Source organism: Varanus komodoensis, unplaced genomic scaffold (assembly GCF_004798865.1).
Source record: "Varanus komodoensis strain SLA01 unplaced genomic scaffold, ASM479886v1 scaffold2, whole genome shotgun sequence".
NCBI lineage: Eukaryota > Metazoa > Chordata > Lepidosauria > Squamata > Varanidae > Varanus > Varanus komodoensis.
In genome coordinates, this window is record NW_025335568.1 from 66,253,112 (window position 1) to 66,270,047 (window position 16,936).

General features: G+C 41.4%; 1 protein-coding gene across 9 annotated transcripts in view; it reads right to left on the reverse strand.

Annotated features, from left to right (window-relative positions):
• CCDC88A (coiled-coil domain containing 88A) overlaps nt 1–16,936 on the reverse strand; it is a 110,063-nt gene that overhangs the window by 42,651 nt on the left and 50,476 nt on the right. For all 9 annotated transcript variants that reach the window (XM_044429638.1, XM_044429637.1, XM_044429636.1 and 6 more), the window contains exons 15-17: nt 15,632–16,702; nt 8,057–8,184; nt 4,020–4,161 (exon numbers count right to left, since the gene is read on the reverse strand). In XM_044429638.1, coding sequence (XP_044285573.1) covers nt 4,020–4,161; nt 8,057–8,184; nt 15,632–16,702 — 1,341 coding nt within the window. The remainder of the gene's footprint in view (nt 1–4,019; nt 4,162–8,056; nt 8,185–15,631; nt 16,703–16,936) is intronic.

A 16,936-nucleotide genomic window follows, 5' to 3' on the forward strand; every position in this document is an offset into this window, starting at 1 on the left:
ATCATAAAGATTTAATATTGACATACTTCATGACTCAATTCAATACTTACCTAGGATTAATCCCCATTGAACTCAATGGCATTTAATTCTGCTAGACACATAGGACTGTGCTGTCAACCAGCCATGAAGAATAGTCTTACACCCCGGAAGGTTTTTAGTACACATTTTACACTAGTTTAGTTTCTTCCTGAATTTTAACAACCAATACTCAAACTAAGGAAAATAATGAGAATAGTATGATGCAAAAATTAATGCCATTACCATTTGCTGGTGTCACAATATTTAGGACATTTGATGTTTTTAGCCTGTTTGTTTTCTGGTTAAAATTCAGCTTGATATCTATGCGAAACATAACCAAGGGAACTATTGGAAGAAGAGGTCTAATCGCATGGCATCATTACATCTTGGAGAACAAATACCTTGCTGACCACCATTGTACTCAATGACATCTCTACAGTCCTCTTTTGTCCAGAGAGTGTGACTTGGGTTTTCACGACAGAACAATCCACCATGAGTGGGATGTCGTATCGTATGAACCTGGTATGATTTCTTATTTTTTTTCCACAAGCAAGCCACCTTGAGAAAACGCTTGCTTGTTTGAAGGTTGTTGATACCCATAAGAGCTTGCTGTGATTTGTGAATTCACTTGCAGGGTGATTTTATTGAAATGGCTAGAAAGTCACTTGGCCAGAGCAGCAAAAATCCAATATATGCTGCCAACATCCTCCCTCATCCCTTCTCAGCATCTTCTACCCCATCCCCCTAGAAATCATGAAGGATACCACAGTGTGTCTCAAAAGCACTCAGAACTGAAAAAGTCAGTCATGCTCAAGTGCACAGGAACAAATGACAACCGCTTTTACATTTGTGCAATTTCCCTTCTCTGTTCACTGCTCTGCTTCAGATGTATACAATTTCCTCTCTCTTAGATACTGCTATGCCATGACAGTTGTGTATGTTTAGTGATCCTCTTCACTGCTCTGTAGCCTATATCAAGATGTGACAGCTCGCAATGGAGGGAAGTGACAAGCAGAAAAGGGTGAGGTAGCGGAAAGCAGCTGGAGGAGAGAAGGTGCATTAAGAGTGGGTGTTCTCACCTTGGAAGCAGGTAAGCTTATTTTTATTATTTTATTATTATTATTATTACATTTTTATACTGCCCATAGCCAAAGCTCTCTAGGCAGTTGACAGCAATATTCATAGAATCATACACTCAAGTCACCCATCCCACTTCTGCCCAGGCCTGACCCTGCTTAGCTTCCACGATTAGGCAGGATCAGGCACTTCAGGCTAAATGAAAGCTTACTTTAGCATAACACCAAGCATCCTTTAAAAAAGGGTATTGGCTAGCTAGCAATGGCAGTGCCAAAGCAGAAGAGAGGTTTACTTGCTTGGCTAATACTGGAGAGGCAGACTTGTGCTTTTTCGCAACAGCAAAAAATCCCTGAAAATTTGTAAAACAGAAAAAGCTGGCAAAGCTATTTTGCGTTCATATGGGCCACAGAAGTTTTCTTTTTGAGATCCTGATGCGGGGGAGTGGTGGGAAGAGAGAGTAAAGCAATTTGAGAAGGCAAGGTACTCTGTGGGTGAGTTTTTTCTTTCTTTGTAATGAGAAACAGGCTCTAATAATAATATCTTTTTAAAAAGTTCACTAGCAAAGCAAGCCCCAAAAGTGGACAAAGGTCATTAACAAAGGATGAATATCAGTGTGCTGGGGTTAATACTAGAAAGGAGAATCCAAGGATGCACTTATGCAATGGCAATTCCCCCTCAAATAATAGTAATTACCAAAGAACGGGTGAGCACATTCCTGTGTTCATGGTTGCTTGGAAAATTGATTCTATTTGGCAATCTGATGCTGGTGTGGCAGATGTTTGCCTTGGAAGAGAGAGACCCAGCAGGTCATTTGCAAAAAGGGAACTGATACAGGAGCAAAGGAAATTAGGAGTACCACTGCAAAAGTGCCAGAAATATACACTGGAGCTGGCAGGAAGACCAAAGCAGAAGGGCTGGGGAACAAACCACAGCATGCCTGATTATCTGCTGGTAGCTTATTTGCATGGTGGTTCAGCAGATTCAACACTATCTGTGTGTGAATATAGACGTAAATACTTCTGCATTATTTTCTCTTCACTATGGACAGCTACAACTGTAATGGTGAGTTAACAACCTAAATGTAATTGCTGCATGGTCTGCTTTACGTGATGCTGAATTCATATAAAGCAAGGGCCACAGGAGCTGAATAGCTTGCAAAACAGTATAAGCTCTGCTAAACCAGAATGATAGCATGTTTTTTTCTAAGGAAAATGGAAATCAATTACTTTTAAACCAATATTCTTTGGAGACTCACATGAAACTGCATCATTAATATTTCATAATAATTTTAGTAATAATTTTAACCTTCTTTCTTTACTATGAACAAAATTATTTTTCAAATATTTTGATTTTCAAAGCCAACAAAACTCATACAGTGCCTTGTAGAAGCATTCACCCACCTGCTTTGATTTTTCCTAATTTTGTTGTATTACAACCTGGAATAGAAATACTCAACACTGGGGAGCCTGTGGTTATAGAGCTGGGCTGGGGCTCAGGATATCTGAGTTCTAGCCCCCCACTTAGCCATAGAACTAACTGGGTGACTTTTGCTGGTCACAAACTCTCAGCCCAACCTACCTCACAGGTCTGTTGTGAGAAGACTGAGAGGAGAATTGCATAATTCCTTTCAGGAAAAAAGCAGGATATAAATATAATAAGCTTTGTAAAGTGCAAATTATTTTTATGGTAGCAAAAACATTACGTAAACAATAACGATCCGGCACTTGTTGGCTGTCTCAGTATTCACTGCTGAGTGAAGTCTTAGAAGCACCACCTTTGGCAGCAATTACAGCTGCCAGTCTTCTTGGTCAGCCTCTATCAGATGTGCACAACTAGATCCTGCCACATTAGCTCATTCCTCCTGTCAATACTGCTCCAGCTTTGTCAGGCTGGTTGGAGGCTGCTGGTAAACTCCAACATGAGTTTCTCAATCAAGCCCTGGGTTTGACCAGGCCATTCATTCTAAGACATTCAGGTTTTTGCTCCTAAATCACTGCAGTGTTACTTAGGCAGTGTGCTTAGGTTCATTCTCCTGCTGGAAGGTGAGCCTCTGCCCCAGTCTCAGGCCCCTTGCCAGTTTTCCTCTAGAACTGCCCTGATTCTGGCTTCATTCACCCGCCCCCTCCCCACATCCTGATTAGTTTCAGAGCATTCCCATGACATGCCGCCACCACCACGTGTTACTGCAGGCACAATGCCTCAGGGCAGTGAGCACTGTTAGCTTTATGCCACACACAGCATTTTGCAGCAAGGCCCCAAAAGTTCAATGTTGGATTTATCAGACCAGAGACTCATGCCTCTCACATGACTTTCCCTCCCACATGACTTTTTGCAAACTTCAATTAGGCTTTAATTTGGTTTGTTTCCTCAACAGCTTGCTTGCTTGCTTGCTTTCGTCACTCTTCCATAAAATTCAGCTTTGTGAAGCATCTGGGCTTCCCAAAGACAGTTTCCCCCATCTCAGCTGCAATCTTTCCAGTGACTACAGAGTTATCTTGATCTGCCCGGCTGCTTCTCTGACTAATGCCTTCCTTAGCCATTCTTTCTTTTTTGTAATAATGGATTTTAATGGTGCTCTTGGGGATATTCACTGTTTGGGGTATTTTTCTAACCCAACCATGCTTGATGCTTCTGTATATTTGATCTGAGATTATGTGGCAGAAGAAGAGGTAGGACTTGCAATATGTTACTTCTGGAGGCAGGGGGTTACACCATGGCTTATTTAGGCAAGTCATAGGAAAAGTGGTGAAAACTTGTGCAACCCACAAGTGCCAGCTCATTTACTTAACTTTTGTGCAGCAGTAAACATATTTTGAATCTTCAATGCTGAGTACCTTGCTTACATCAATTGGTAACAACACCAACTAGGAACTGCATTTAGATTTTATGACCCAAGATACAGACAGTAACATGCTTTCCCTTACTGTTTTAAGCTCCTGGCGCAGCTGTTGGTTTAAATTTGTTGATTCTTCTAATCGAGCTTCCAAAGCAGCTATTTTTTCTTCTTTTATTTCAAGTGATTTCTTGAGTGTGGACTCTAACCTTGACTCCAACAGTTTGTACTTGCTATATAATGAAATAATTGCAGAGTTTTCATTATCAAGACAAAACAAGACTAATAGCAAATAGGTAATACACAGATTACCTTACACCTTAGTAACATTTGAAAGATGGTGACTTTTTGATCACTCTCATTGCGTGACACAATTCATTCCATACTCTGTTATTTTCATTTCCTGATGTTTGGTGCAAAACCTAATCTATTAAATTCATCTGGAAAGAAGTAAAGTGCCCTTCTTGGTAGGAACATGTTCAAATTACTGGAGCCCTCATCTTTTTAACTAATACATTTATATTATCGAACTCCCAACATTTATATTATTGGACTCCTTTCCATCAAATTTATGTATTTGAAGAAATTTATATTATCTGTGACAGCTGGGGACAAAACTATAATATGTCACTGCTGCTCTTGTCTGTGCTCCTTGACAGAACTGGAAATGAATATAATTTTACTAGCACATACACAATCCAGGATGTAAACACAATGACTTGCTAGTGAGCAATCTTAATATTTTGGCTGCATTCCAAAATGGCTTGATTACAATCCTTTATTAAAAAAAGAACCTGTAGAGAGCAACCCTGCACTTACCATCTCTTGCTTGTTCAAAACATAGCAATTGAAAAGAAAAGGAATAAACTATCATGCAGATATGTGAGCATTTCATGTATATGGTTGCAATGTGTGAACCCAACATCTAACACAGTTGCTATTTCAGAACTGGTACTTTCTTTATTTGGTGCAACAAACATACCCATTTCCAGTTTATTTTCTGAGACATAGTGAAGGATGATTCTACAGAAGCTCAGTTTTTCAAACTGTTAATATCTGTACCTAATTTTTCCATAGGCCTTCTGAATGTCTGACTGTGGGAATTTTTTGTACATATTCAAAGAGGCATAGCATAGTGCCAAGGAAGCATGACATGTTTGGATCACATTAATGGAAATGCTACATACTACTCTTCTCTATGCTCTAGATGGCACTCAGATGAATCATTAGGGAGGATGACAGAAGGTCATCACACAGATCGAATGTGCATCCGTGCAGATACAAACTTGTGGAAAAATAGACAGTTATGACCCAGCCATAACAAAATTTAGAGGATAGAGTTATAACAACAACACCTATTCTAAGAATCAAGCCATCAGAGTCAGAAGGCAACTTGTCCTCCCACATTCTCCTGTCATAATAATGTCAAAGTAAAGTGAAATACGAAAAAGAAAGTAGCCTGACATTGTACAAAGAATATTTTTAAGTACCCTTTTAACCTAATTTTTAAAATCAAATTATGGAGATCACAGTCTAAAGAAAAGGAATTATCCAAGTCATTTTCTCAAGATTTCTACTACTTTGTGAAAATCAGTCTAATCAAGTGGTAGAGAAGTAAACAAATAGAAAAATTGCAATCATGGATTATGTCACAAAGGAGAAAGAAGACATACATAGAACTGCACAAGCATATACTTATCTCTTCTTAGTAAGATGCATATTATATGGATCACTAAGGTCACAATCCTATGGTTGTTCAACATACTCTGGGGGGTGTGGGTAGTCATAGGATTTATTTTGAGGCCCAGCTCCAAGGCCTTGCACACTCAGCGATGGGATGCTAAATGAGGAACTTTTGCCTCCTTCACAGCTTGCCCAAAGAAAATGTGCCACCTGCCTCTCAAGGGGTGAAAATTGGTCTCAGAGAAGAAGACAAGGGTTGTAGCAAGGAGGCGAAGAGGCTGGGGTTGATGGCTTAAACCGTGGGTCCTCAAACTTTTCCACCAGGGGGCCAGTTGAAAGCTGCCGGTCCTGGGCACGGGCCGGAAAGGTGGCGGTGCCGGCAGCGCACGCGGGCTGGCGTGGGGGTGGCGCATGCGGGCACTGAGGTGGGGGCAAGGTGTGCAACGAGGCAAGGCGAGGTGAGGCGTGGGCAGGCACGCGCCGCGAAGTGGGCACACGAGCCAGCGGCTTCCTCGCTTGGAAATCGTTTTCTCCGAGCGAGCAAACCGCTCGTTTTCTCCGAGCAAAAAAAGCACACGCGGGGTGAAGTGGGCAGTGGTGTGTGGGCGCGTGCACGCGCGTGGTGGGTCCAAATGGGCATGGCAGGCCGGAAATTTGGGCATGGCGGACCGGATAAATGGGCATGGTGGGCCAGATCTGGCCCCCGGGCCTTAGTTTGAGGACCCATGGCTTAAACCATTCCAGAAAGTGACTCTGCTTCCTCCTTCCTTGTGCAATATCATCTAGATGGCCAAAAATGACATCTAGATGAAATAGATAGAGTGAGGAGTAGGGTGGAGAAGATCTCTACCACCTTGCCTCACTCCACGTTGTAGCTACAAAAAAGCCTCAAGCACAGAGGACATTTCACTGCGCTCAAAGTCTTCTTAAAAACTGAGAATGTTCATACAGTGAAATCTGGAATTGCAGTTTAACTTAGTTAATTACAATAAGCAATATGCTGGTGCATGTAGCTCATTTGCTCCCACTTGTTTCCTTCTTTCACAAGAGTGAATAAGCAAACCAGAAATGAAAAGCTTGCTGCTCTCAAACAAGCCAGGCTGCCAGCCCAGATTATACCAGTAGTTTGGTGCTGCCTTAATAAGCCTGGCTTTTTTAGAAGCAGCAAACTAAAGCAAATTTGAATTTGGGTGCCACACGAAACTTTAATTCCTGATCTGTTTTAGCTCTTTACATAAAGTAGAAATGAATGTTCACACAAAATTAAACCAGGATTAAGTCAGCTTCTGCTTTGTTAGGCATGAACATAGCCATTATCTAATATTGTATATAAGTACTTAAGCTTAATAATAAATATTTATATGCCATAGGTACAGGATTGGTTACATTTAAGAAAAGCAGTCAAGCAAATCCCTCTATCTTCTTATTCCATCGGAACCCCACTGAAGCATTAGGAAGCTTTTTTTTTTTAAACAATATGATTGCATTCTGAAAAAATGTAGGCTCCTAAAACCATTCCTTTCTCATACTAGTCCTTCTATGGAAACCTAAAAAAACCTCCTTGCTAATTCAACCCTGTCATCAACACTATCTGCCTCCCTTCTCAACATATAGCTCTCTAATCCTATCAGTTATCTAACCCCATTGTTTCATTTCAACCTACAGTAGCACCATCTCAACTTTCTTAAGGTACCAAATAACTAGACTATTTAAGCAGTTTGCCAGAGCTAACAATGAAAATCTGAGCAGGAAGTAAACCTCAAGGTTGGGGGTGGGGAGAGAAAACAAGGCAATTTCAAAGTAATAGCCCTAATAATCACTTTGAGAAGCTTGCACTGCCCCCAACTGAAAATGAGACTACATACATAAAATCATGAAGCTGGCTACCTCTTGAGATGGAAGGTTCTGAATCTGCCACCACCATTATGCCAATCACTGCTAATAACAGACTACACCACAAGCCATTCTTCAAATGAGTGGTACCCTGACAAGAGGGCTGATCAGAAGCTTTTTTTCTTAACATGTCTTTTCCTGGATTTTACAAAGAGCTGGATGAAACACACCACCAAGTAAACAAAAAAACATGTTTGTGTGCTGACAGTTTTATACAGGCAGATGCAGTAAGCTAAAGAGCAAAAAGCACTTAGAGAGAGACTAGTAATGTTTCTCTGTCTGATACAGGATAAGAAACAATCTCTTTTTCTGCTGTTAGGCTCAGGAATCTATTATGGCAGAAAATGATAAATCCTGTACTTTAACAACTCTAGTTTTAGCAAGCTTGTCTCTCATAAGCACTGAAAAACATTGCACAAGGAAGGAAGGTCATTCTTTTAGTAAGGGATAGATAACCTGGAGTGCAGAAAAAGTATGTGTTGCACCAGCTGTCCAAAATGCATTCAACCACATACCCTCAATTTATTCTCAAGAGGCCTTGTAGGCTTATACCTGTCATCACTACTCTGCTCATCATGCAAGAGGCGCTCCTTATTCAATCCTATCTTTTCAAGTTCATGTGTGAGCTTTTCTAAATCATTATTCATTTGCTGTGTCTTCAGTTTTTCATTCACCAAATCCTGAAATGAATAATTATGTATTAAACATATGACAGTCTTATAAAAACGTCTACTTGGAGACTATAGCAGAAGGAACATAGTTTTAGAATGGAAAGCAGTTTTGAGTAAGGCTTCCCTTTATATCCCACCTTTCTACAAAAATAGATCTCAAGGTAACTGTCAATAATAAAATCAAGAACTTAAAAATCCCATTAAAACATAGTATCGAACAAATAGATTAAAACACAATTAATCACAAAATAGCAAAAGATACCCAGACCATTAAACAAGGGTTAGACCAGGTTATGTGAAAAAATTCTGCTTGAAAAAAAGTTTTCTTGCCAACAGAAAGACAAGGATATTGGTATTCAGGGCTGAAGTGGACACTGAGATGACCCTCTCTTACCTCTCCATCAAACATGTGTCTAGTGGTGGTGGGACCAAAAGGAGAAACTCCTTCAGATAGCCTGGCCCCAAGCCACACAGGACTTCATATTTCATAACCAGCACTTTAAATTGTGCCTAGCAACACACTAGTAGACAGTGAACTGGTGTAACAGGTGAGTCTTTGCAAGTCTTTTTTGGGCTGAGAAGTGCCATACAATTCTTTATAAAATAAATCAAAATTTATGTCAGACTCCTTTATTCCTGCTGGTTATTTTATGTCTATTGAGCTATCTCAAATGGCTCTGCCTTAGTGGAAAACACTTTCATTTGCGACACAAATGCACATGGTTTTCACTGAACCTGACCTAATACACTTCACCCTTTTCTGTTCCAGACAGTCTCACAAGCCTGAGAAACAGCAATGGGGAGGGGGGAAGGGGGCTAAGTGGGTGGGAAGCCTAAAGAAAAGCAGAAGTGTTCCTTATGAAAACAAACCACTACTGATAGAACTTACAGATGTTAATTATTTCCAGCAAGGTAGATTTAACACTCAGCTGATATGACCCTGAATTAACATTGCCTCTAATTGCTATATTGTTTCCACAGGAATGGAAAATTCCTTTTCACAGTCCCTTGTTCCATCACTTTTTATGGAACATCTCTTTACATTGCCAAATGGATGCATTCTAGTGTTTTCTGTGTTGTAGTCAGATGCACAAATGTCAGTTCCACTTTGTATAAAGTTCGCGTTTGTTTCCAACAGAAATGCTTTCAATCAGTCTGCAGGGTTTTTTAAAAAGAAGTCTACACCAGAATTTACATGCAGTTTGGTATGCAATCTCCCCTAACTTACATTTTTAAAAAAATCAGAAAACAGCAATGAAAATTCAGAGAAGTGCCAAAACAAAAGAATAATTGCATTCCAGTTCAAGACATTCAGGAAGTGAGAATTAAGACAACTGAATTAAGAACAAAAACAAAAAGGTATGTCACTTCCCTGGGGGACCCTCTGGAGCATGTTTTGGGGTAGCACAGGAGGTGCAAGGCAGAGGAGAAAGTTCCATCACGCAAGCAATCATTTGGAAGCATAAAGGCAGGTTGCGTACCTGCAAGTGTCATTCTTCAAGTGGTCATCTGTGAATCCACACATATGGGTGCTGTGCCTGCACAGTGCGTTTGGAAAGATTTCTCTAGCCTTGTCTAGAACTTGCTGCAGGAGCCCTGCCCCCACTCCAGCCCTATATAAATAGGTGGGCTCCTGCCATTTTCTCAATCCCACTTGGGACCGACATTTGCCCTAGTGGAATGTCCCTACCCCACCTATTGTTATGCAAAATGGAGGTAAATAATTGAAGATGTATAAAATAATATCAATAAATAAATAATTATAGATATGTGTCTATATAGGTCCACTGGCACTGACATAGGGCCGGCGAGTGGGTTGTGTGAACGCACAGCTGACCACTCAAAGAATGACAGTTACAGGGATGCAACCAGCCTTTCTGTGCGTCACACATATGGGTGACTGGCAAGCATAACTTAGATGGTGGTGAGAGGTGTCGTCACACCAATTTATAAGTCAGCACAGTCAAAGAATAAGGAATTTCATGTCCCACCTTTCAGTCATTGTTATATAAACATCCACTCATTACTGCTTAATTTAAAACAGTAAAATTTGACCCAATGTTCAGTCATTAATATGAAATGGAGGATAATTCAGCCCGTCCAAAGGAGCAGTCCTGTCTTGCTCTGAAATCCAGTCTATAGCACTGAACAAATGTGGACAGTGACGCTCACACTGCTGCTCTACAGAGAGCATCTAGAGGAAGTCTTGCATGGAGGGCCATCCATGTTGAGACAGTGCTGGTGGAGTGAGCCTTCAGTCTATCTGGCAAGTCCAAGGCAGACAGTTGGTACGCTAATTTGATGGTTTCGACGATCCAGTGTGCCAAATGCTAGAGGCCAACCAGACCTCCCTTGGAACAGTAATGTACTTCACAAAGAGCCGCTTTGTCTGACAGAAGAACTCAGTTCAGTACCAACAGAACGTTAATGCACAATGGATGTTGAGGTTATGGCACGCTCTTTCAATGTCTGTAGAAAGATACGGGTAGAAGGCTGGAAGAACAATTTCTTGATTGATGTGAAAAGATGAAGACACTTTAGGTAGGAACAAAGGATCACTACAGAGAACAACTTCTTCTCTACAGAAAATTAAATAAAGTAGGTCTACTTGCAGTGCACAGAGTTCACTTGCTTGGTGGGCTGAAGTGTTGGCCACAAGGAAGGAAACCTTCTAGAATACAAGCCCTAAATCAATAGCTGCGAGTGGATCAAAGGGTGGTTTCTTAATGCATACAGTATGAGGGAGAGACTCCAGGCAAGAATGATGGGTCAGATGGGAGGGTGCAGGTTCTTTAGACCTTTTATAAAATGCTGTGAAAGAGGATGGAAAAAATGGAGTGTCCTCCACAGATTCATGGAAGATGGAGATTGCTGATAAATATATTTTTATGGCTTCAATCCTCATAGATGGAGTGTAGGAATTCGAGAATCCTCTGAATGGTGGCAGGGGATGGATCAAATGAGTGAATTCTTGCATAGTTGCTGAATTTTGCCAACTTTGTTGCATAAGACCATGTGGTTGTGGGATGTAGAGCCACTGTCAAAATATCCTGGATTCTAGGATTCAAATCTGCTGCTCTGGTCATTCAGTATCATGCTGAATCCTTTTGAGTGTAGAAGCTGAGGATTAAGGTGGGCAGGTTGGTTCTGTCAGAAAAGAAGTGGAAACATGGCTCCAAAGTAGGGAATCCACTGGAATGGAGGTGGAAGTTGGAATGGAGATGGGGTTTGGAACAGAGGCGGGGGTATGGATCCAAGGTAAGCAATCAATTGGAATGGAAATGGGTGCACCAGATCGAGGTAAATGTTCTGTTGAAATGGTGAGTTCAGGAGGTTGAGTTGGTATGGTAGGCGAGACCATTACAATATCCACCAGGCTGTCAGAGTGTTTGGATATTGGGATGGAGTATCTTTCCCTGAGTCTGAGATAGCAGGTCAGGTATAAGTGGTAAATGTTTGAAAGTCCTGTTGGAAAGCTTCAGAATAGATGTGAACAAAGGCTGCCTTGGCCACCAGAACATGATTAAGATGGTCTGTGTCCGTTCGGTTCTCATCTTTGCTATAGTCCCCATGATGAGAGGAAACAGTGGGGAGGCATAAAACAAGGCTCCCGTCAAATGTAGAAGAAAGGCACCTCCCTTCAAGAACTGTCTGATTCCGGCTCTGGAGTGGTTAGGTTTTGCAAGCCGTGTTCATTTGTGTGACAAATAGGTCCACCAAAGGAGTGCCCCATGTTGAGAAGATGTCTTTACAAACCCAAGGCTTGAGCTCCCACTTCTGTGTTTGGTATTACATCCGGCTCAAAGCATCTGGAGTCACATTGTCCATTTTCGCCATGTGAATAGTGACCAGTGTGATACTATATTGGATGCACCATTCCCAAATGCGGAGAGTCAATCATGTCAGAGATGTCAACTTTGTTCCACCTTATTTATTTCTGTAGAACATAGCACCGGTATTGTCGGAGACAACTTGTACATGCCTACTGATTAAGAGTTTTTAGTATGCCAGGAGACCTTTATAGATTGCTAGGAGCTGCAGGTGATTGATATGGAGCTTCTTCTCTTGGCCAGTCCAAAACACCCTGTATCTGGTAATTGTTGGAATGGGCACCCCAACTGATGAGGGATACGTTGGTGGTCAACATGGCCATTGGTTCCCTCAGTCAGAATGGTAAACCTCCTGAGAGGTTGAGCTTGTATGTCCACCAAGCAAGACTCATACGTACTTGGAGTGGTAAAACCAATGTTTTCCTCAGCAAATTATATCCAGGTCAACATTATTATTATTTTATTATTATTATTATAACATTTCTATGCCACCCCTTGCTGAAGCCTCAAACATGTTTTGTTGAACCATAGCTGAAGTGGCCACATCGGCAATCCGGCTAACTGGACCATTGAAACAGTTGATGCCATGTGCCCTAGGAGCTGTTAAATCTTCTGAGCAGACACCTTCGGTTTGGTTCTGATATTCGAAGTACAGCTATGAGATTGTCCATATGGTCTCTGGGCAGGTATCCTCGAGCCGAGACTGGGTGAAGAACCGCTCTGATGTACAGGATAATCTGTGCAGGGATGAGGATAGATTTTTCCAAGTTAATGCATAGTCCCAATCCATTAAGGACAGTGCAAGTGGTTTCAATGGCCTGTATAATGTTCTTTTTGGTATCCGCTACAAGAAGCCAATTGCCCAGCTATGGGCAAAGGTGGATTCCTTGTAATAGTAAAAAAGCACACACCGGAGCCATATATTTGGTAAATACTCTTGGTGCCATGGAGAGACCAAACCGTAGGACTTTACATTCATAGGCTTTGGTGCCAATCTGGAAACTCAGGAAATGACTGTAGTTGTGATAGATGCTTATGTGGAAATAAGCATCCTTTAAATCAATAGAGGCAAACCAATCCTGTTTTTTCAGTAGCGGTATTATGGACTGGATAAATCAGTTTACTCCTCACAGATCTAATATTGATTGCTGGCCGCCATCTTTCTTAGGAATGGTAAAATACTGCAAATAGAAACTGTGCTTTGCCTCAGATTGGTCTACCAGATGGATTGACCCTTTTGCTAGTAAACCAGCAACTTCCTCTGTTAGGGTTGAAAAGGGAAGAGTAATGCGGACCAATTCGAGAGGTGGTAAGGTCTCACATTTGATTTTATAGCTGTAACATACAATGGAAAGCACCCACCAGTCAGATGTGACAGATTCCCAAGTGGGTGTATAACGGCTTAGAAGGTCCCCAAACAGGCAGATGGAATTACCCAAGGGACTGCTTCATGCTGGCCATCAGCACTGCCCCTTATTCGCTTCAGGGTATTTCTTAGGTGACTAGGTTTGAGCACCATCCTGTTGATGTAGGTAACCTTCAATCTGGCCATGTTGTTGTTAGTCGCAAAGTTGTGTCTGACCCATCGTGATATCCCTTGGACAACATTCCTCCAGGCCTTCCTGTCCTCCACCATCCCCTGGAGTCCACTTAAGCTCACACCAACTGCTTCAGTGACTCCATCCAGCCACCTCATCCTCTGTCGTCCCCTTCTTCTTTTGCCATCTATTGTTCCCAGCATCAGGCTCTTCTCCAGTGAGTCCTTCCTTCTCATTAGGTGGCCAAAGTATTTGAGCTTCATCCTCAGGATCTGGCCTTCTAAAGAGCAGTCAGGGTTGATCTCCTCTAGGACTGACCGGTTTGATCGCCTTGCCATCCAAGGGACTCGCAGAAGTCTCCTCCAGCACCACAATTCAAAGGCCTCAATCCTTTGGCGCTCAGCCTTCCTTATGGTCCAGCTTTCACAGCCATACATTGCAACTGGGAAAACCATAGCCTTGACTATTTGTTGGCAAGGTGATGTCTCTGCTTTTTAGTAGTATGTCTAGATTTGCCATAGCTTTCCTCCCCAGGAACAAGCGGACCCAGAAGACAGAGAAAGCAGCCTTCAAGTGTCTTCCTGAGGCTCACAGGGTTGGGGCGTGCTTGGTTCCTGCTCAGGCTAAGAAAGAGGTCTTGGAGGTGACCAATATTGAGGTGCACTGTGAGGTGTAGCTAGATGCCAACCATACCTATGAGTCTGTCGAAGGATCCCAGAGGTAGCCCTGAAAATAGTGTCCCAGAAAGAGGTACTAATACAGCTGTCCCCCAAATGGTTGTGATGTTGGTTCAGTGCCTGAAATGGACCAGTGTGTAGACACTGTAGAAGGATGAGAGGATGACGGACCATAAAACAGACATGATGTATGTGGGATTGGTTCAGGCAGTTCTTGATGGTGCAGTGTTGATTTTGGAGATTAAACCAGCAAGTTACAGAACTCACTGTCAGACAATGAGGCTGTAGCTGGTCATTTGGGTTGGAGGCTATGTTCCAATCTGATTGGAGTTGGAGATCTTTGAATCAGAGACTCACAGATTGGAGAGAATCTTGGTACTGATTATGGTACTGGAGACACCTATTTGGATGGAAGTCTAAGATGTTCCAGGATGGTTGGAGAGCACTGTTCTGACTGGTATGTTTTTTGACTTTGCACAGCTTTTTTACCGTTCCTGCACTCTCAGGTTCAAGGTGCTTCCTTTTTTCCTTTCGCTTCTTGGGGAACTCCAGATCTGTAGGATGCTTGGAATGGGCAGCAGTTGGTTTGGCTTTGGCTGAAGTTCTGGTGGAAGGGTGTTTCTTTGATACCTCTTTCAAGGAGGAAGTGCCCTGCCCTCTTTCATCTGCCACATCACACATGGTTCTGAGAGCGTGTTCCCACATCTCCATCCTTAATCTGCCAGCTCTATTTATGTGAGCCTGCTTTGTAAATGCCTGACTATGTTGGCATTTATTGACATGGAGCTCCTTGCCTAAACGAAATAGGCATAATGAGTGGCTGTCAGTAGAAGGCATTCGGAGGCCACAACTGTTGCACCTTCTAAAGGCCGGCTGGCTAAGAGACATCAAGCAAGAAGAAAAAAGGAGACTGAAGAGAAGGAAAGATGATAGCGGCTTTAAAAACATGTGAGGAGATAAGAAGGTGGGGGGAAGGGGATTTGAAGATTATAGATAGAGGCTGAAAGGAAGGCTTGAGAAGATTGAGAGATTGGTAAAAGGTCGATAGTAAGGGTAGATTGTGAGAGTAGGAAATAAAATTTCAAAAAGTTCTGAAGTAAAAAAGGGGAACAATGAATGCTTGAGAATCCAATGCACTCGCAAACAGCAGTTGAAAGTGAACTGAGAGAATGGTGGAAGCCCACCTATTTATATGAGGGGAAGGGGGTGGGGCTCCTGTGGAATGTTCTAGGCTAGGCTAAAGAAATCTTCCCAAATGAGGCACTATGCAGGCGCCACACCCATACGCGTGATGCACAGAGACAACAACAAAGAACATTGGATTTCACCCTCTATTATTTTCTGCAACTGATAAATTATCTATATATTTCAGTTAGATAATAATAGAGCATTATACTATAGGGAACATTACCTCTCTCAACGTAACAAGTGTTTTCTTGTCAATGGTGGCTCTTTTTACAAGCTCTTTATTCTCCTTTTCAATTTCTTTCAGTCGAACAGAAGCTTCTTTACATATAGCAATTTCCTTAATGAGTGACTTGTTCTCATTTTCCAGGTGACCAATTTTTACATTATTTTCTTCTAACGTGCTATCCTTAATATCTGCTTGTTGTCGAAGCCTCTTGTTTTCTTTTTCTAGCTGCTTCTTGTCTTTTTCCAACTGAGAGGTTTCTTGCTCCAAAAGCTTATTCTCCTTTTCTAATTTTTCCAAGCGTTTACTAGAGATTTTGAGTTGTTCCAAATTTTTTTGCAGAGCTTGGTTTTCCGTCTCTAGATCTTGTAGTTCACTTTCCAGATGCTGGATCTTTCTGTTGCTGTTTTCTAGGGCTTTCTGTAGCCTTTGGTTTTCAGTATCCAAACCCTGATAACTCACTTCTAAGCGTTCAGTCTTCTTAAAAGATGTTTTCATAAGCTCCAGACTCTTCTGAAGCTGACCTTTCTCACTTTCCAGTTCTTTATTTTCTAACTCTAACTGAGCTACCTTGATATTGTTACTCTTCAAAGATTCAACTGTTCTTCTGAGCTCTAAATTTTCTTCATCAAGTTGTGCATTCTCTTTTTCTAAGGACTCCAGTTGAAAGCTGAGATTTTTCAGGCTGTCTAAAGCTTTTTTCAGCTTTCTGTTTTCAACATCTAGACTAGAGTTCTCTTGTTCCAAAGCATCTATTTTTTCACATGTAATCTTTAAGTTGGTAATTTTTTTCTGTAATAGTTCATTTTCTTTTTCAAGATGATGAACTTCTTTCTCCAGTTCATCTGCTCTTTCTCCCTTCTCTTTATGAAGTTCTAACTCTTTTTTCATTTGCTTCTTTTCAAATTCTAGCTTATTTAATTTACTGCTTGTCTCTTTGATAGATTCATGAAGAATTTTATTTTCCTTTTCAATATCTTTAACTCTTGCTTCAGCACTGATTTGTGACCGCTGCCTGAGGGAAGCTACTGTTTGATTCAAGTGTTCATTCTCCTGTTCCAGTATTTTAACCTAATTAATTGAAAATAGAAAGCAAAGTTTAAATCACTATCAGACCTATTTAGACACCAAACATCTTGTAAGAGTTAACTAAAAGGTACAATAGTATGCACATCTGAACTGTAAAACTGAGTCTTTGATACCTGATTAAGTTATCACAGATCTGTCTCATCACAGATTCAATCCAAATTTTAGCCCACTTTCAAAAACTGGGTGGGCAGGCATTCCAGAAAATACGGAAGTTCT